Source organism: Ylistrum balloti, unplaced genomic scaffold, assembly GCF_031769215.1.
Source record: "Ylistrum balloti isolate Yb309-2 unplaced genomic scaffold, AGI_CSIRO_Ybal_v1 Utg370298, whole genome shotgun sequence".
Lineage (NCBI taxonomy): Eukaryota > Metazoa > Mollusca > Bivalvia > Pectinida > Pectinidae > Ylistrum > Ylistrum balloti.
This window is the reverse complement of record NW_026782224.1, coordinates 410,845-432,602: the sequence shown is the minus strand read 5'-3', so window position 1 is coordinate 432,602 and position 21,758 is coordinate 410,845. Positions and strand designations below refer to the sequence as shown.

The 21,758-nt window shown below is 34.3% G+C and overlaps 1 protein-coding gene across 1 annotated transcript; it reads left to right on the top strand.

Annotated features, from left to right (window-relative positions):
* The first annotated feature begins 2,284 nt into the window (after positions 1-2,284).
* On the top strand, positions 2,285-19,700 carry LOC132553109 (myosin heavy chain, cardiac muscle isoform-like). The gene is made up of 17 exons (XM_060217321.1): positions 2,285-2,334; positions 4,157-4,228; positions 5,276-5,338; positions 6,052-6,111; positions 6,998-7,060; positions 7,680-7,739; positions 8,622-8,684; positions 9,304-9,363; positions 9,707-9,769; positions 10,850-10,909; positions 11,878-11,940; positions 14,072-14,134; positions 16,148-16,243; positions 16,729-16,927; positions 17,607-17,702; positions 18,958-19,035; positions 19,333-19,700. Exons 1-17 carry the CDS (start codon positions 2,285-2,287, stop codon positions 19,597-19,599), a joined length of 1,476 nt encoding a protein of 491 aa, XP_060073304.1. The 3' UTR covers positions 19,600-19,700.
* The last annotated feature ends 2,058 nt before the right edge of the window (positions 19,701-21,758 follow it).

Below are 21,758 nucleotides of genomic sequence, written 5' to 3'. Positions count from 1 at the left end.
TGTATATTACGTCATTCTGATGGCAGTTTTTTCTATCAAATATAACTGGTCTAAATAGTCATTTATAGACTATGTTAAAGGTCTGTATATTACGTCATTCTGATAACAGATTTCTCTATCAAGCATAAATATTTCCTGACTGCAGTTCAAACCTGTTTACCATTATCATATTTATTGCTGAGTTAATGCTATATGTTTCGGAGCAATGAGAATAGTTGCATTCAAACAAGGTTTTCAGGAGATCATAAAGTCCAATATTGTTGATGCTGTAGTGGAAAATTGTCGACGCTCCTGGCTAGTTTAACAGTTAATAAATCGTTCAGGCGCGTTTCTGCAGCCGTTATTATAGAATCACACATTTCTCAGTCTTTGTAATGGAAAGAAAGAGTTTAGCCTTAGTGAAAATGATTTATTGTATCTGTCTTGTCAATAAACGAAAAACAAACTACTTGATCGCAGCAAACTTATTTTTACTCAAACTTTATATGATATATTTACAAACTATAGACTTGACATTATCTGCGTCATTGTTCTATTTTCCTAAGGTATCTTACTATCTAACACCTCTGAAGACAAGGTCACATTTACAGAAATATCATTTAAGGATGTAAGGATACGCCTTACTTCTGCATTGTCTTTTTACCTATCATGAATTTATGTGGAAGTGGAAATTACCCCAGACGTAATGCCATAAACACGACAGATTGACTGAGAGGATAATCATGTATCACAGAAAACGTCTAATAGAACACATTTTTAACTTCTCCACAGTGGGCGAGCGACACCGAATGAGTTCCTACTTGGCTTATCAAATGACAACAATCGAAGGTAGATATCAGATATTATAATAATATAATATATATATATAATATAATTATCTAATTATAATAATCAGACATTATTTCAATTCCATATATGTCGAATCAACTTTAGGAATTTGCAGTTTAGAAAATAATAAGAAATCTTACAAAAATATGATAGACATAAAAATGAAGTTGGTTCACTTTTTGTATATTTTTGTTGTGATTCTTTGCTTTAGGGCTATTGTTTTCATACAGAAGTTGTTAGTGAGATTATCACGCTATGAAGAGGATGTTGACCAAATAGAGAAAGCGTATGTACATTAATTGTATTGTTGTGATAGAAACGCCATTTTATTACATGCTTGTTACACCTGTCCAGATTTTCATATAGGCAAATTATATATATGATTTTATAATTTATTATACATATCATATACAGGATGGTGTAAGGCGATGGTGGTCCTTGTCAGGGTCGCTTAAGCTCGTGACGACTTGTAATAGGAAGGCGTAACCCCGTGATGTTCTTTGTCAGGGTCCCGTAAGCTCGTGGCGACATGTGACAGGGTGATGTTAGCCCGTGATGATCCATGTCAGGGTTCCGTAAGCTCCTGACGACATGTGACAGGATGATGTAAGCCCGTGATGATCTATATCAGGGTTCCGAAAGCTCCTGACGACATGTGACAGGATGGTGTAAGGCCTTGGTGATCTATATCAGGGTTCCGTAAGCTCGTGACGACATGTGACAGGAAGATGTATGCCCGTGATGATCCGTGTCACGTGACGACCTGTGACAGGATGGTGTAATAGTTAATAATTGATGACCAGTGACAGGTCAGCGTTAATTAATGACGACCCTTGTTGAGTCCAGTGACGAACCCTGACATGACAAATTTACCTTAGGACGATCCGTCGTTATGTTATCTCTCGAAGTCTGCGTACAAACGTTGAACTGACCGATTAGTTGACTTTGAAATATTGAACGTCACGAAATTGTATTTCCTAACGTTAACATCTCCTTTATTCAGTTATGATAAATGTAATCATTTGAAAGCGGACATATTGTCTACCAAAGACTGGCGATATTGTGTCTCCATTTTAGTTAGCGATATATACTGGTTTTAATTTAAAATATATTCAAACGCGCATAAATTTATTTCAATAAGAAATCGATACCACTTTTTATCAATCAAATGAGTGATCCGTTTGTTTGCTTTGTTTTTGTGTCGTAGAAATATCAAACATATCACGAACCCGTTTGCTTTTTCAAGCCATAAATGATATTTTCAGATTTGAATCAAATGCAGAACTACCACCACCAAAATTGAAAAATACAACTGGGTCACAAAAGTACGTATTTTAACAGATATATTTTATTGAGATACTGATACCATATACACCCGAAACCATTTTTGTTTGAATGTATCAAAATGTCACTACAGGCGTTTTGGCAAAAACGCTTTGATGCTTCCACGTGAATGATGACGAATGTGCCAACGGTATTATGTGGAAATTTAAAAGCAGGCACAATGTTAGTCGATCTTTTATTAAAAAATATTCAGCGCAACATGTATAGGACAAACACATATGCCTTTCAATCCTTAAAAATATATAACATTTTATACCTTTTAAACGCGAAGAATAATTGCAGGTTGTGTTGTCGCTTTTCCTAAAAACATATGATTAGCCATCCCGGAAGTTAAACCATTTAGGACCGGTCCTCATCAGCTTCGGATTCTCGAACAGCATTTAGAACTCAGTACAAAAACTCGGACGATCCTTAGTCTGTCTATAGGGCGATCATGTGAAATGACAAGCAAATTGACCAAAAAACATAGTTTATGTTCAGATCGGATTTATATTGGAATACCATGTAGAGATAGAATAAACCCTGAATACAGAAGGTAACACTTGGTTCCAAATGTCTATAGTCTGCCTCTGTCAAATGTCTATAGTCTGCCTCTGTCAAATGTCTATAGTCTGCCTCTGCCAACTGGTCTATAGTCTGCCTCTGTCAAATGTCTATAGTCTGCCCTGTCAAATGCTCTATAGTCTGCCTCTGCCAAATGGTCTATAGTCTGCCTCTGTCAAATGGTCTATAGTCTGCCTCTGCCAACTGGTCTATAGTCTGCCTCTGTCAAATGTCTATAGTCTGCCTCTGTCAAATGTCTATAGTCTGCCTCTGCCAACTGGTCTATAGTCTGCCTCTGCCAACTGGTCTATAGTCTGCCTCTGTCAAATGTCTATAGTCTGCCCCTGTCAAATGCTCTATAGTCTGCCTCTGCCAAATGGTCTATAGTCTGCCTCTGTCAAATGGTCTATAGTCTGCCTCTGCCAACTGGTCTATAGTCTGCCTCTGTCAAATGTCTATAGTCTGCCCCTGTCAAATGGTCTATAGTCTGCCTCTGTCAAATGGTCTATAGTCTGCCTCTGTCAAATGGTCTATAGTCTGCCTCTGTCAAATGTCTATAGTCTGCCTCTGTCAAATGGTCTATAGTCTGCCTCTGTCAAATGTCTATAGTCTGCCTCTGTCAAATGTCTATAGTCTGCCTCTGTCAAATGTCTATAGTCTGCCTCTGTCAAATGTCTATAGTCTGCCTCTGTCAAATGTCTATAGTCTGCCTCTGCTTTACTCGATCAGAATCATATTTAGAAGGTATTATTTGTTAGGTGTTGAGTAGGAATACTAGATCTGCCCATTTCTTCTTTTTTTTTTTTTTTTTTTGTTTTTTAGTTTTTGTAAATGGGCAATGATTTAACATGTACTTTTGCAAAACATCTATTAACAGAGTAATTTACCTAGTATATAGAAGTGATAGTGTGAGGAAAGCTAAATAATCCAACAGTATGCGTTTCAGTGCTATATATTCCTGTATACTTATAACGACAATTATTGACATTTCAGCGCAGAGATACAACAAAGGTTTGTACAAAGTTTTACTATGATACCATTACTATACTTGGATTTCACTTGTAATGGAAGCATCATATATCTTTTCTTTCAAGCATTTTTTCTTCCAATCATTTTTGCACATACATAGGTATTGATAAGCTTGTTAAATATATACATATTTAAAACACGGAAATCCATTTTTCTTTCTATACACATGCCTTTCAAAACTGATTTTTAAAATGTTCTAATCGGTTTCAAAACAAACATGTCATTCAAATGTGTCGTAAGTAGAGTCAGTCGGAATGTGTAGATTGGAACTTGTCGTAAGTACAGTGTAAATAGTATCAATTTGAGACTTATGGGAAGAAAAAAGTCTTTTCTATAAAAGATAACTTTTTTGTACACACTATGATATACACTATTGTTATAAAACATAATTTGTAATATTGTTCCTTTGTAGCAAAGACGATGATGTACTGAGAAAAAATCTACAAACATGTAAGGTTCAGCTAACTCAGACAGAGGAAATGAGGTATATGTACAATCTATTTTCTTGACTTTTAAAAAAGTACTATCTTTTCTTTATCTCAATGCAGAGCGGTACAGGAACCCTGTGCGGAAACATAGCAGTTTATCTTAGGTTGATACATTTATTTGATTTATTTGATATAAACCTACCTCTGTTGTTGTCCTTTTGCGATAAAAAATAATGAACGTAGTTGATGCTCGTCAATATCCATTCTAGTTCCGTAACTATTCTCGTTTGAAAAAGTAGCATCGATTGGCCAGGATTTAAATAACAGGTGTCGTCTATGAAGCAGGAGATGCTTATCCTTTCAGAACACCTGGTCTTATTTTCCTTGTACTTGTTTAGGACACTTTTCTTTCTTTTGTTCATAGTTGATCGAATTTGAGTTTGAATCAAGGCTCTGTTAAAATGATTTTTTGTCGTTTTTACATCATTATAAATCAGGGATTTTTGTATCGGAAAGCTTTTGCGTAGCGGTTCTTTAGAAGTAATTTTTGCGCTGCATATGATATTAGGAGCAGAAAGTGAGAAACAAGAAACTGCTTTTGCATAAGTGATCTTTTCTCAGCATTTCCTTAATACTGGTGTAGCGATTGATATGGGGTAGTCTTCATTTGTTGCGGACGTCAACATCTCAAAACTGGCCACTGAAAAAAGATGTTAAAATCAGGCGTTCTGGAATGTTAAGCGTGTTGACCTTCATCGACGACATCCGTTGTGTAAATTTTGGCAAATCCAAAAAACGTGAAGTCACATCCTAAAATGGGAACGTGACATTAATTACTAAAGAATGCAAACTCAGTAGGAAAGAAAGTCTCAAATAGTTATGTTCAAAGACAAGTGATATAGCTGATTGGTCAGCAAGTGATGCTATTTTGTTGTTCACTTTCGCAAACCTAAACTAAGAATGGATTTTGAACCAAATGGAATCGACATTATTGTGCTTGTTTTACGAAATTATATTTATAGATTTTGCATGAAATTGGGGACAGAAAATAAATTGTCCTGCTACTAAAAAACTACAGTAAAAAATGTCTTATCAATTTCAAGAAAAGACCTAGAAGATAAGGTTAAACGACTGGAGAAGGAGAAGTCGGACCTCTCAAAAAACAGGTACGCAAGTGTTTTAAGAGATGATCTGTTATACCCGGGATATATGCATTAACATTAGTAACTTGTTTGACATTTCGTGGGTATTTGTGAGCATGCTGGGGATATATAATTTGTTGACATTTCGTGGGTATTTGTGAGCATGTTGGGGATATATAATTTGTTGACATTTCGTGGGTATTTGTGAGCATGTTGGGGATATATAATTTGTTGACATTTCGTGGGTATTTGTGAGCATGCTGGGGATATATAATTTGTTGACATTTCGTGGGTATTTGTGAGCATGTTGGGGATATATAATTTGTTGACATTTCGTGGGTATTTGTGAGCATGCTGGGGATATATAATTTGTTGACATTTCGTGGGTATTTGTGAGCATGTTTGAGATATATAATTTGTTGACATTTCGTGGGTATTTGTGAGCATGTTGGGGATATATAATTTGTTGACATTTCATGGGTATTTGTGAGCATGTTTGGGATATATGATTTGTTGACATTTCGTGGGTATTCGTGAGCATGTTTGGAATATATAATTTGTTGACATTTCGTGGGTATATGTGAACATGTTTGAGATATATAATTTGTTATCATACCGAGGATATATAACTTGTGTGTTTTTTGTACAGCCATTTAAAGGGAAAACGCCAGTGAATGGCTAATTTTGATAGTCACACTGTCCAAATCAAATGTAAAATCGATTTGATATTTCCACAGAAGTGTGCATGGACAGGTAGAGCAATTGCAGAGAGAAAATACAGAACTCACGAAGAACAGGTATGTTAATGCTTTATCATCATCTTTACTAGAGGATATATTTACACAATAAGTTATATCAACAAGTTCCCGACAAGTACTTTGATTAAGAATAATAGAAGAATGATAAAATCTACAAAATTAAATGACACCTTCCTTACGGCTAAAGTAAAATGAAGCAGCGCAAAGATTATGCTTGACACTTTTCTTTCTTTTGTTCATAGTTCATCGAATTTGAGTTTGAATCAAGGCTCTGTTAAAATGATTTTTTGTCGTTTTTACATCATTATAAATCAGGGATTTTTGTATCGGAAAGCTTTTGCGTAGCGGTTCTTTAGAAGTAATTTTTGCGCTGCATATGATATTAGGAGCAGAAAGTGAGAAACAAGAAACTGCTTTTGCATAAGTGATCTTTTCTCAGCATTTCCTTAATACTGGTGTAGCGATTGATATGGGGTAGTCTTCATTTGTTGCCGACAGCAACATCTCAAAACTGGCCACTGAAAAAAGATGTTAAAATCAGGCGTTCTGGAATGTGAAGCGTGTTGACCTTCATCGACGACATCCGTTGTGTAAATTTTGGCAAATCCAAAAAACGTAAAGTCACATCCTAAAATGGGAACGTGACATTAATTACTAAAGAATGCAAACTCAGTAGGAAAGAAAGTCTCAAATAGTTATGTTCAAAGACATGGAAGTGATATAGCTGATTGGTCAGCAAGTGATGCTATTTTGTTGTTCACTTTCGCAAACCTAAACTAAGAATGGATTTTGAACCAAATGGAATCGACATTATTGTGCTTGTTTTACGAAATTATATTTATAGATTTTGCATGAAATTGGGGACAGAAAATAAATTGTCCTGCTACTAAAAAACTACAGTAAAAAATGTCTTATCAATTTCAAGAAAAGACCTAGAAGATAAGGTTAAACGACTGGAGAAGGAGAAGTCGGACCTCTCAAAAAACAGGTACGCAAGTGTTTTAAGAGATGATCTGTTATACCCGGGATATATGCATTAACATTAGTAACTTGTTTGACATTTCGTGGGTATTTGTGAGCATGCTGGGGATATATAATTTGTTGACATTTCGTGGGTATTTGTGAGCATGCTGGGGATATATAATTTGTTGACATTTCGTGGGTATTTGTGAGCATGCTGGGGATATATAATTTGTTGACATTTCGTGGGTATTTGTGAGCATGTTGGGGATATATAATTTGTTGACATTTCGTGGGTATTTGTGAGCATGTTGGGGTTATATAATTTGTTGACATTTCGTGGGTATTTGTGAGCATGTTGGGGATATATAATTTGTTGACATTTCGTGGGTATTTGTGAGCATGTTGGGGATATATAATTTGTTGACATTTCATGGGTATTTGTGAGCATGTTTGGAATATATAATTTGTTGACATTTCGTGGGTATATGTGAACATGTTTGAGATATATAATTTGTTATCATACCGAGGATATATAACTTGTGTGTTTTTTGTACAGCCATTTAAAGGGAAAACGCCAGTGAATGGCTAATTTTGATAGTCACACTGTCCAAATCAAATGTAAAATCGATTTGATATTTCCACAGAAGTGTGCATGGACAGGTAGAGCAATTGCAGAGAGAAAATACAGAACTCACGAAGAACAGGTATGTTAATGCTTTATCATCATCTTTACTAGAGGATATATTTACACAATAAGTTATATCAACAAGTTCCCGACCAGTACTTTGATTAAGAATGATAGAAGAATGATAAAATCTACAAAATTAAATGACACCTTCCTTACGGCTAAAGTAAAATGATGCAGCGCAAAGATTATGCTTGACACTTTTCTTTCTTTTGTTCATAGTTGATCGAATTTGAGTTTGAATCAAGGCTCTGTTAAAATGATTTTTTGTCGTTTTTACATCATTATAAATCAGGGATTTTTGTATCGGAAAGCTTTTGCGTAGCGGTTCTTTAGAAGTAATTTTTGCGCTGCATATGATATTAGGAGCAGAAAGTGAGAAACAAGAAACTGCTTTTGCATAAGTGATCTTTTCTCAGCATTTCCTTAATACTGGTGTAGCGATTGATATGGGGTAGTCTTCATTTGTTGCCGACAGCAACATCTCAAAACTGGCCACTGAAAAAAGATGTTAAAATCAGGCGTTCTGGAATGTGAAGCGTGTTGACCTTCATCGACGACATCCGTTGTGTAAATTTTGGCAAATCCAAAAAACGTAAAGTCACATCCTAAAATGGGAACGTGACATTAATTACTAAAGAATGCAAACTCAGTAGGAAAGAAAGTCTCAAATAGTTATGTTCAAAGACAAGTGATATAGCTGATTGGTCAGCAAGTGATGCTATTTTGTTGTTCACTTTCGCAAACCTAAACTAAGAATGGATTTTGAACCAAATGGAATCGACATTATTGTGCTTGTTTTACGAAATTATATTTATAGATTTTGCATGAAATTGGGGACAGAAAATAAATTGTCCTGCTACTAAAAAACTACAGTAAAAAATGTCTTATCAATTTCAAGAAAAGACCTAGAAGATAAGGTTAAACGACTGGAGAAGGAGAAGTCGGACCTCTCAAAAAACAGGTACGCAAGTGTTTTAAGAGATGATCTGTTATACCCGGGATATATGCATTAACATTAGTAACTTGTTTGACATTTCGTGGGTATTTGTGAGCATGCTGGGGATATATAATTTGTTGACATTTCGTGGGTATTTGTGAGCATGCTGGGGATATATAATTTGTTGACATTTCGTGGGTATTTGTGAGCATGCTGGGGATATATAATTTGTTGACATTTCGTGGGTATTTGTGAGCATGTTGGGGATATATAATTTGTTGACATTTCGTGGGTATTTGTGAGCATGTTTGGGATATATAATTTGTTGACATTTCGTGGGTATTTGTGAGCATGTTGGGGATATATAATTTGTTGACATTTCGTGGGTATTTGTGAGCATGTTGGGGATATATAATTTGTTGACATTTCATGGGTATTTGTGAGCATGTTTGGAATATATAATTTGTTGACATTTCGTGGGTATATGTGAACATGTTTGAGATATATAATTTGTTATCATACCGAGGATATATAACTTGTGTGTTTTTTGTACAGCCATTTAAAGGGAAAACGCCAGTGAATGGCTAATTTTGATAGTCACACTGTCCAAATCAAATGTAAAATCGATTTGATATTTCCACAGAAGTGTGCATGGACAGGTAGAGCAATTGCAGAGAGAAAATACAGAACTCACGAAGAACAGGTATGTTAATGCTTTATCATCATCTTTACTAGAGGATATATTTACACAATAAGTTATATCAACAAGTTCCCGACCAGTACTTTGATTAAGAATGATAGAAGAATGATAAAATCTACAAAATTAAATGACACCTTTCTTACGGCTAAAGTAAAATGAAGCAGCGCAAAAATTATGCTTGGACTATTATTATCGTCTTTGTCAACGACGACACCCGCCGTGCAAATTTTTGTCGCTTTAAGTAAACAATTCACGTATGTCATGGTAACATTAATAATCACGATCTAATCACCAGTATTTGTATAAAAAACTTATATAATATCCAGTAAATCATATTCATTTCAAGAGAGATGCTAGAAGACACAGTAAAAGCACTGAAGAGGGAAATATCAGACATCTCACGTGACAGGTAGGCTTCTGTTTCAAAACCTCGTATTTGTAATGATCGATACTTGTTTTTGTACTCATAATAAATGTAATTAGTTTGTTATCATTATTAGTTTTACAAATGTGGTGTATGTCAGGGAATTGGCAGTCTCAAAGCTTGACTTAAGGCGTGTTGAAACCTTATGCCTCATATGTTTTTGCAGTATCAGAACTAAAATGAGTCCCTCTAAAGAACCTGTTGCAGCTATACAGGGATTTAGCCCACAGCGTTTGATTAATTTGTGAAATATAATTGACTACACATAACTTAAATCCGAACAACTAAAAGCATTTTACAGCTCTCATGACCAAATCAACTATAAGGATACCGCGACGTCCGTCCGTAAATATGTATATGTGTTATTTAGGGATAATTAAAAACATATAACTCTCACTGATCAGTCTCTTCCTTTTTCCTAGTTTCATATTTTGTCACAATTATACTCTAAAGCAGTTTTTAGGGCTTGTACTGGCAATTTTGATATAATTATGTTTTAAAAATATACACGTCGACCACTCTTTTTACATGTAACATAACAAAGCAAATTCATACTTTTGACATACTCTATTCCAAACGTGTTTACTTCCGTTGAATATATCATGTAATCGCGAGAGATCTGAATTTGCGCATTAACGCAAAAATAAATATCCCGCAAAATGTAAGTGATTTTCAAATACTGAATCGACGTAAGGTCGGAAAAAGGGGGAAAATGGAGATTCTTGAAGGGGTTAACAGGAAATTCAAGGTGTTTATAAATATCACATTTTTCTGCTAAAAACCGAAAGTAATCAGGGGTGAACACTGCACTGTTTGACGTTGGTTGCGTTCGTGTGATTTGAAGACAACACCGCATAAATAATGCATAAATTAACATTTGAAATTGGAAAAGTTGTTCATTTCGCATGTTCATGAGCTGATTTTTTTTATTTCTTTAAGAACTTGCACACTGAAGATTAATGTCAATTTTAATCCAAAAACTGTTTATATAGATATACATGTACGTGTTAGATAAGTATTCCTAACTATTAACATCACACTTACAATTATTTTCCCCATTTCCAGAGAGAACTTACAAAATCAGACACAACAAATGGACATGGAAAGAAACCTCAGTGGGAATAAGTATGGTTGTTTCTGTAACATATAGATGTGCATTGAGTTATAATGGATGAAATATCGATGTACAATTTGACATGGTTTCCGTAGATAAAAAAGTTTTATTTTCCATAATAATTACGACGAAATTTGATCTTTTTTTATGATAAATACTTGGATAAAATCTTTTAAATCATATATGATAAAGGTATATGCTGTTCTCGGTCAAACTGGCAAACCCGAGTATGAGTTGTTTTCTGTAAGAAACTGGCGTTTTCATTTGTTTGCAGTAAAAACGCCAATTTCTTACAGATGATCTAATTGGTTAACAACGAGAAAATTTTTTTTTTTTTTTTTTAAAGTGCTATTTTCACTCATTGAAAATATGTATGTTAGCAATGTAAATCCTTCAGTTTGATTTCAAAAATGCCAATAAATTGATATACAAAAGAAGTTTCAAGACGATACTGTTATTATATCATGGTTTGTACAGAAATTCAGTTGTAATAAAGCCATTATTATGTAGTTATTGTGCAACAGATCTGTGTGTGTATATCAACATGATCATATTTTCTGGAATCCTAGTAAACGCTTTTGATATTTCATCTAATACATATACATGTCTTCATCTATCTTTCTCAGAATGTTTCATAATTGTTTGCTTTAATCGATGATATATAAATCTTATGATGAACTAATCGTTTCCGCTTCCCATTTCGGAAAGTATTTCATGTCTTTTAAATGACGATAGTTTTCAAATCATAATAAATTCCAATAGAAGCTTCCACAAACGTCTGTACTACGCGTAGTGAGAGAACTAAAGCTTAAATGTTTGAGAGTTTAGTTTAAACAGATTTTATTGTCAAATGTAATAGCAAAAGGATTAGACACAAGTGTATTACAACTCACGAGGGCTTCTCCTTATAGTTAAATGTACATTAAGAAAACAAAGGTTTGAATTCGTATATGTCATGTTTTCCATATACTGTTTACAGAAAAAAACAAGAAGAAGCAATACAGGCACTTCAACAGGAAAATGCATCGATGATACGCCAAACGTAAGTTAAACTGATAATGATAATAAGTATTTCAGTAAAATTATTCATCTAATTTTACTATAATGGAAGACGGCTTCCTTTTTATGATATATGTGTATATAATTTCTTTTAAATCATGAAGATAGAATCTGTGAATATAAAGTAATACTGCAAATATGAATATTTTCACACCTGGATGTTTTCGTTTAGTCAGCCTTCGAACTGACTAAACTCTTACTCAGATTTTCGAGGTGAAGGTTATATAAAAAAGACTTCCCGCGCGAACAAACTGGCATAACCCGAGTACAAGTTGTTTTCTTTGCAGACAATGTGATTTAATTGGTCAATAACGAGGGAAAATATGAAAACAAAACTTTTTTCATTCATAGAAAACATGTATGTTTACACTGTAAATCCTTCATTTTTTTCAAAATGCAAACAAATGGACATACAAAAGAAGTTTTAAAATGACATCATTTTTAAATCATTGTTGTTACAGTAATTCAGCTGTAATAGTGCATGCTTGTGTAGTTATATTGCAACAGATCTGCGTGTATATATCACATGACTATGATATTTTCTGGAATCCTAGTAAAAGTTTTTTTTTTATATCTTATCTGACCTAAACACATATCTTCATCTGTCTTTCTTAGAATGTTTTATAATTGTTTGCGTTAATCGATGATGAATAAGTTTTATGATCAACTAATCATTTCCGCTTCCCATTTCGTAAAGTATTTCATGTCTTTCAAATGCCAGATTTTTCATATATTAAAAAAGAAGAAGCATCGTCTTCGATACGGACCTTCCCCGTTGATAATGGATCCTTAAACATCACAAGAATTCATATAAACAACGTTTTATACCTGGCCTGTCTAATGGTTCAACTAAGCCTTTCTCTTATTGTGATACTGTTTACTCAGGAAGTGGGATGAATAGTATGTGGATTGTGAAGAAATGAAAAGAGCTTTTGAACAATCTTCAACACCTCTTCTAATAACCTTTCTACTATAAGAACTTTTGATTTTTCCACCTTCTACACCACCATACTCCATTCCAAAATGAAGGAACGCTTTCGGTCTCTTGTTATGAGGATTTTTTCGGGAACGGCAATATAAATATATGGTTGTGAACTGAAGAGTATTTCGTAAAAAATACGTCCAAACCAAAAACGACACACACACACACACACACACACACATACACACACATACATATATAAATGATCGAGTTTCTGGTTGGCAACATCTTCCCCGAGTTTGGTGGTATGTAAAATATTCCAACAGACTATTGGCATATATATGGGAACCACCTGCATCCCTCTGTTGGCTGACTAGTTTTTGTTTCCATACGAGACTGAATTTATTGAAGAACTTATCAAAACAGGTCACTTTTCAAAGTCATTTAACTTCACCTTCAGATATATTGATACCGTATTGTCATAAAATAATTAGAGAAGTATATATCCGCCAGAACTGGAAATCAAAGATACGACAGACTCTTCTAAATCAGCTGCTTATCTCGATCTTTCCTACAATGGAACCAAGATGGGCAGCGCTCTATCAATCTGTATGATAAACGTAATGATTTCAATCTCCGTATTGTGAATTTTCCATTTCTGGATAGCAATAACCTTTCATCTCCAAAAATGGTAATTACATGTCACAGTCGATTCGATATTCAAGGACCAGTTTGCATTGTCACGATTTTTGTACAAGAAGTCGTTATCTGATTGACAAATTTGAAACACAAGCGATCTAAAGCTGCAGTTAGATGAAAATTATGGGGCATTTTTATAAAGCAGGACGTACTTGATGCTCGTCAATTTGTCTGTTGGTTCCGTTGTTGTATACCTTGTTCTCATTTGAAAACATGTCATCACTTACTCGGATTAAACAAGGTTTAAATCGCGGGTGTCGTCAATCAAGCAGAAGACGCTTACTCTTCCGGAACACCAAATCTTATTCTCTTTGTACTTCTTCATAAGTCTCCGTGTAAATCTTTCTTTTGTACATATTCTACCATCGTTTTATGGAATTTGAGTTTGAAAAATGATTATAATGCCACGCAATTCATGAATGACAATTTGTAGAACGCATACGCTTGATTGTTTGCTTTCATGTTTGTAATGTTTTTGGAATGTTGTATACAGAAAAAAACAAGAAGAGACAATAGAAGCACTTCGACAGGAAAATACGTCGTTGAAATGCGAAAAGTAAGTTAATGAAATTAGAAGAAAACATTTTCAGTATGATTATTCATCTAATTTTGCTACAATAAAAACAACTTCTTTATGCGGGGTGGTCGGTGGGTTTGGGGTGGGGATGGATGGTGGGAGGGAGTGAAGGTGTTCAAGTTTGTTCAAAGCGGCTTTGCGACATGTCCTTAAAATAAGGTTGGATAAGGTTGGAATGTTAATATATCAAAAGTCGATTAAGAGAAGAGCCCATTGCTATACAAATGTACATACTCTAAGGAACTATAAATGTAACCATAATAAGACATCTTCAGTGTTGTATCATTGTTATCGCAAAAATTATCATTAATCTGATCAAACGATGCAGGTTAAAGAAAGTTTTATGATCACTCTGGTGATCTCATTGAGCAATTTTCTATTTCCTTGTACGATATGAAGCTGGCGCTTACCTTTCCGTAACACCTGGTCTTATTCTCCTTGTTCTCCGTATAAATCTTTTGTTAATACTTTGCCCTACTTTTTTAAGTTGGGATAATAGGTATGTTGCCACGTTGGTATTTTCCTGGTGTTTCATTGATCAGTAAGTGTTCATTGCCCTGTTCAGTTTTATTAATTGTCATATAAATGTCATTACTTGCTATTTTAGCGTCGTTTATTCCCTTGTACTCAGAATTTATAAATATGACGTGAATTTTCAAGTTATTCATATGATACCATTCCTAACGTCATCGGTCATAAGCTATAATCTTTCCTCACCATTTAAATTCTTTCTGTCGTCGTTATTAAGTGTTACTGCCTCGCCCTAGATTCTGTCATGTGTCTACCAATCGGCGCTATACTTGGGAAGGTTTTGCGAACGTCTTGAATATTCAAACATTCGACATAGAGTTTGTGCACATATATAGCATCAAGGCATAATTGGAAGTATAACAATATGTTCAGTCAATTTCTAAATGTATGCTTTCACTGCGATTTTCATTAAACGATGGAACGTTTATTTTTACTAACAACTAATTGGTATTTGACATATTTATCGATGATAATCTGTAGGAGATATTTGTCAGACCAACTTAGATCATTAATAAGATAATTCATTCTTTATAACTGTGTTATACTAATTCGCACGTGTAACGGTTGATTATAGTAGCAAGCATTATTCAGTCTCAGTCTATATCTCTCTGAAATTTACATTTGACATATCACCACCTTCTGATATAAGAATCATATATTTACATAGTGAGAAGCAAAAAAATGAAGAGGAGCTGCAAAGAAACAAAGCAAAGAGGTATGGAATCCTTTTAATCTATCTTTTATAGTTTATCGCATTACGTATGTTACTAGTAGATTATAAACAAAATACGTAAAATTGAATAACGTTATTTCCATAAACCTTTCAATAGATTACCTAGTTAAAATTACATGAAATTGCAGTTCCTGATACCAGAACCTTGATATTACTGTTTACTGTTTTTTATAGAATTAATAGCTCACATTCTTTAAGATGTACGTCGCCATCTAAAAAAACAACAACAATTAATATAATATATGGATCAACAATGTTTCAATATTTTTCATCGACTTGGTGTATTATGTACCTTGACCAGCAGATTAATGTAACGAGAAAATGTAACTCGTATTTTCACCCAGGAACTTAGTAAACGTCTTCAAACACTACGTTTATAATATATTCAAATCCTCTTTGCTTGTATATACGCCACATAAATTTTTTTTAGAACCTGTAAGTAAATTGACCGGTAATAAATAAGCTGATCTGATTGATTTCTTGGGATTCATTGGTTGTCAATAGAGAGACGTCAATCAGCGTTTACTTGTCATGATTAACAAAAATCATGTAAATAAATCCGTTGATTTAGATCAAAAAGGTTCTCAAAAGGCGACGACAAAGATATGGACTTTTAATTAGGCTTTCAAACTAAGGGAGTCACCTACAGACGTATAGAACTCTCTCTGCGATTATTTTGATGACAAATTACATATCGCCAAATTTATACATGTCATATTTGATTACAGGCCAGAAAATGTAAATAGAGAAAGAAAGATGGGAAATTTGTCACCAGCGGAAATTATTTCGAAGCTCGAAAATGAAGTAGAAGATCTGCGTATCAGGTCTGTTATACAAAACCCTTTTTTTACTTTTATGTACAGATATAATTCTAGATTTGTATGGAAAGATGCTATTCATTTGTGTGTTTTTTGACATGTACTTAACGTTCTTTTCAAGTGAGCATCCTTGAATACAATTCTAGACCGTCTTCCAAAGACGATATAGCTGTTTGCAGCTAGATATTTTGTTTGGCTCTACCCTGTTTTATCCTATCGTCTTGAAAGTTGTTCTATCATTTGAACGTTCATACCTTCTAATAAACGTTTTAAAGAAGAGACATTCCCCGGCACATTTTATATTCTATTACGTTCTAGATATGCGAATGAATTTTAACTAGCATTTTTATTTAGCTATAATAGCTTTATCTGGCCGAAGTGTCTTAGCCGATGGTGTGATGATAATGATTCAATGTAGAAGAATGTACGGATGACTGTTTGTCATTTGTAACAATGTAGCAGATAAAACGACTATGATTCTATTTCATCAGGCTAAGTAAAATAGCTGGAGCGCAGTTAACTGACAACAATCCTGCAATCGCTGACCTAAGCGACCCAAACCGTCCTTTGAGTCTCGGCGAAAAGTTTTCGGAATTATATGACAATGAATGGACAGACGCCATGGAGGAGCTGCTGAACACATTACCAGACGAAAAAACAACCATACAACAACTGCTGACTATTGTGTGTGTAAGTGTCCAGTAAAAACAACTAATAGGTATGGTGTAGCACATGATACAACACATACAAGATTTGTGCAAATGATACTATTTCTGGTTATTCTGTGGACATACAAGTGTCACATGACACAGTAACTTCCCGGCGGCGTAATTCCAAGATATCACGTGATATATTAACCACTCGGTATGGTGTTTGTTAGTATCTGGGATAATTAATGATATGATACATACATAGATAAACTGGTAGTACAGTTGCTAATACTCGGTATTGTGTCAGTAATATTAATTCAGCAGTTTTTGCATAATTTGATATAGTTACTCTTAGATAAGCCTACTTAGTCAAAATGACTGGGTTATCCAACAGAAACTTCATAAATGTTGGCCAAGATTTTATTTTACTGTTAAACCCCAGCATGATAGGTGAAAATTAATTCACGTGAAATCACAGATTGTTTTCTCCATAACCAATAACGTTTAGCACTGCTGGCGCGTTGTGATAATCGTAATGGCTGTTTAAAGCTGTGCTGTTTTCTTGACCGTACATATATATTAACATCCTAATACGTCCTATTATTGTAACCCGCATGGAATTTAAAAGAGAGATGAACGTATATACTCACAATATGGTACCACTTAAGCAGTATAGAATAACTTTCCTGAAGGAATCAACTTACTTCATACTTTTACAGGATGCGTACACGTTTTGCGTTGAACGATCAGATAAGTTTATGAACAAGATAAATGGCAGCCTCAAAGAATTCTCTGGCGATCTAAGTTCTTCTGAGGTGAGTTATATAACGGATTTTTACCAGAACTATGAAAGTATTCAAGTGGGGAATTGATATTGTTTTGTGTGTATGGATGTGTTGATATGTATGTTGACATGTGACGCCATTCTTGTAATATTCGTTCTTTTCTGTGCAAGGACATTTCAACAATAATCCAAAGTGGATTTCTCATCGAATAAAAAGACAAATGTTATTTGAAAAATAAATAAAGGCTTCAGTGGTCTTAGATATACATATAAACATTTGTTTTTATTTCCATTTCACATGATATTTCATGAAACGAGCGTTGGTGAATAATATTTGGTCGTCATAGTGATCTCATTGAGAAATATTCTATTTCTTTGTGCGATATGGAGCTGACGTGTTTGCTGCTTGATAATTTTCCCCGTTCCTGTATACGGCGTTCGCCCGGAACACTTGGTCTTACTTTTCTTGTCCCAGTTTATATCTTTCATTTTATTTATACCTTCGCCCTAGTTGTATTGAATTTGAGTGTGGATTATTGTTATGTTCACGGTAAGAATTTTCTTGCTGTCATAAAATGTCATATGACACGAAAACAGTTTGTGTTACTTTTTATTACATAAAGCGACAATGTCTCTGGCGGTAAAGTCAAACTGTAAAGACAAAAATCAAACGGAGACAGTGGTTTGTACATATTACATCTAGTATTAACGTTATTCTGGTGTTTAACACACAAACATTCCTTATGCTGTGTCAAATTAATGAGATACAAATATTTCCCGTGTTGTATCAGCCTTATTTCCTGTGTTGCATCAGCCTTATTTCCCGTGTTATATCAGCCTTATTTCCCGTGTTGCATCAGCCTTATTTCCCGTGTTGTATCAGCCTTATTTCCCGTGTTGTTTTAGCCTTATTTCCCGGGTTGTATCAGCCTTATTTCCCGTGTTGCATCAGCCTTTTGATATACAACCATTTCCTGTGTTGTATGAGTCTTCTAATATAGAAATATTCCCTGTGTTTTATCAGTATTTTTATATCTTTTGATATACAAGTATTTCCTGTGAGGTTTTAATGTTTTGATATACAAATATTACCTGTGTGGTTTCAATCTTTTGATAACCAGATATTACTGGTGTAGTTTTAACTCTCATATGCGTTCCCATTATAGCAGGGCTTACATTTTACCAGACCTGAAATGATAAATATCGAAGTTTAAACCTTATTTTACATTTTACCTCTTTATCTGATTTAGTAAATGTACATTTAACATTTTTTATTATTTCAGAAGATGCCGAAAGAAGTCGCGAAAATCAACAAGGACTACCGAAAAAGTTTGGCTGTGTACGCCGTTACCTACTTACAAGAGGTACGGGGGATATTGCATGTAATTGCATCGTTTGCGATAGAGGTTGTTGTCCTTACTATCAGTGGGATGTATTAGATATGGAATATTTAAAACCACTAGAAGTCGTTTCACTTCTTCTGAGGATATTACTATGAATATCTGTCTACCATACCTGAATACCATTACTATGAATTCAGGGTATATTTACATCATTTCTCTTTGTTAAGGACTGCATGGTGAACTAATACATACTAATTGAATCTTGTAAAAACTCATTTAGCTTTTGTAATTTTCTATATCTTCTTTTTTCTAAATTAGGATTTCACGAAAAAGACAAGGTCAAAAGCAAAAATAGGACAGATGACCGAGGCATATATGAAGAGATGCGTGCATATTTCCTGGTTCATGGCCGTTCAGGACCCAAAGGTCAAAATGACAGCGGAGGCTTCGACAATATTCGACGAAGAACGATACAAGGCATATACAAGAAAAGGAAAACAACTGGACTACATAGTATGGCCGGCCCTTCATCTTCACGAAGGAGGGCCCTTAATTAGTAAGGGCGTGGCACAGGGAAAGCCATAATGAAGATATTGGTTCCTTATGAACCCCCTGATTAGAATGAACACATGTTTAAAACGTGCTGATATGTTACATATTTCAAAATATATATTTTATCCTGCAACTGGCACTGCCAGTATTGGAATACATCTGCTACACATATGTTTGCTATATTCGGCAGTGACGGAAAACAACTGCATTTTAGCAAGTGCGGTACTTAGACAGAATGACTCACTTTAATAATACGATTAGAAGTAAAAATACTTGTGGAAATAATCAATTTTATGTGCTGTAATGAACATGTTGATTTATGGATATTCATAAAATCGCTCTTTTATCCGACAAACACAGATGAAACAACAAAACTGTTTAATTTTCAGTAATCTGATTATCAATCAATGTTGCATGATAGACAGAACACGTGGTCAGTGTATTAAAATATGAGCTGTATTTCGGCTCAAGACAGAAAGACAAACTTGGCTCGCCAGAGCCTCGTCACATTTGTCTTTCTTTACTCTCGTCGAAAACAGCTTTTGTTTTAAGACACTGACCATGTATTCTCTGTTTTAACCATAAAGTTCTGACTTTATGAACAAATTTATCAAGTGATTAATCCTTTCGTCCATGTATGTTATAGTTTTCATTTGAGACGATGGTTAACACTAATAGCGATTGAAAACTGTATTCTCGAGCTTTCGAAAACGTCTGTTAACTTTTCCAAATTATTGAGTCTTGATGACGTATGTTCACTCTGTGGCGATTGGACGAACAGTCATAACGCTGTCCTCGGGTTAAAGAAGATAAATGGCATAAGATACTTTTGTCAACAGCGGAAAAGTCAGGTTCGGCTCTAAATTGGCACGGACTTTTTAAAAATAATTTTCTGTTTGCTAAGAAGTTCCGTCCACTGTATACCAAGCTCAATAAACATTGTTAATTCCTTGATAAATTATTGCTTTTATTTTTTTAAAGATCAAATGTTTTTCTTTTGATAACTTTTAATTATGAAATTTTACGTTGATATGTAAATGCTATCACTGATGTTTACTGTTTTAAGTCAACCCTAATATTTTTACAGTAAAAAAATATTATAATTTAAATGGCCTTTAACCATATCAAAAGTTTTAAATAGAGCCTCCGTCCATAACTGTTTATTTCATTGTCATTGCTGCTATTATTTGTTTGAAATCGAATCAATCATAACACTAAGGATGAATCATATGACGGTAATACATATACCACCGGATAAATGACAAAATGTCTCATCTCTTATCCCTGCCAGGAAATACCAAATACTGGAAAACAAACAATGACGGAAACATTAGCTTTGGCCTTATGTGTTTCTGTTTACCTCTTGAAATATAGAGTCATGTTGTGTTCAACTGGAATATCATACAATTGTTTTTGATAAATGAAAAAAAAAGTTAATATCTGAATAACAGATTTCAAATCCATATTTAGGCATTTACCGTTATTCATACATGTCCATCACGTGACCATCAATGAGAAGTCACTTAAAAAGGACGCGATGTATGAAATATACATGTTGAATACTTATGCAAAATATCAATGTTTATTGAAACAAAAGAAACAATATATGGTATTCCAGTACAAAATATCATTTTGTTGATGACAACTGAGATTACAGAAGAAACAATCACGATTTCCGAATGTCAAAAGGCTTCGATGTTAAGATCACAAAAGGACAGAGCTCGTGACGACTGTTTTATAGTGTAAACTGAGCTAAACTGTAAACCTAGTGTAAATGTCCTGGTTCTCATTTGAGAAAGTGATATTAATTACTTGGATTGACCAAGATTTACATCGCAGATGTTATCGATGAAGCAGAAATGGCTGCTCCTCTTGAACACCTGGTCGCATTTTCCTTACATTTCAGGAGTATGTAAACACTTCTTTTGTTCATATTTTACGCTTGTTTGTGTTGAATTTGAGTTTTGATTATGATAATGTTCACACGTTGGTTATTTATTGTTGTTTATGTCATCATTGAAATTTCTAGAGATAATTGCTATATCTTCACACTATAACAGGGCCACAGCACAGAATGTGTATGAAGAAGGTCATCCTAACGAATTTAACTGCTTATGTTTGTAGATCGTGGAAATGTTCCGAATTAGAAATATAGTTTAAAATACATGATATGATGTATATAAAGTTCTTAA

Excerpts from the sequence above, each read along its gene's own strand:
- LOC132553109 (XM_060217321.1), top strand. The coding sequence starts at position 2,285 with ATGACGAATGTGCCAACGGTATTATGTGGAAATTTAAAAGCAGGCACA. Across the intron at positions 17,703-18,957 it reads GCGATCTAAGTTCTTCTGAG|ATGCCGAAAGAAGTCGCGAA; the intron begins GTGAGTTATATA and ends TTATTTCAGAAG. Across the intron at positions 19,036-19,332 it reads CCGTTACCTACTTACAAGAG|GATTTCACGAAAAAGACAAG; the intron begins GTACGGGGGATA and ends TTTCTAAATTAG.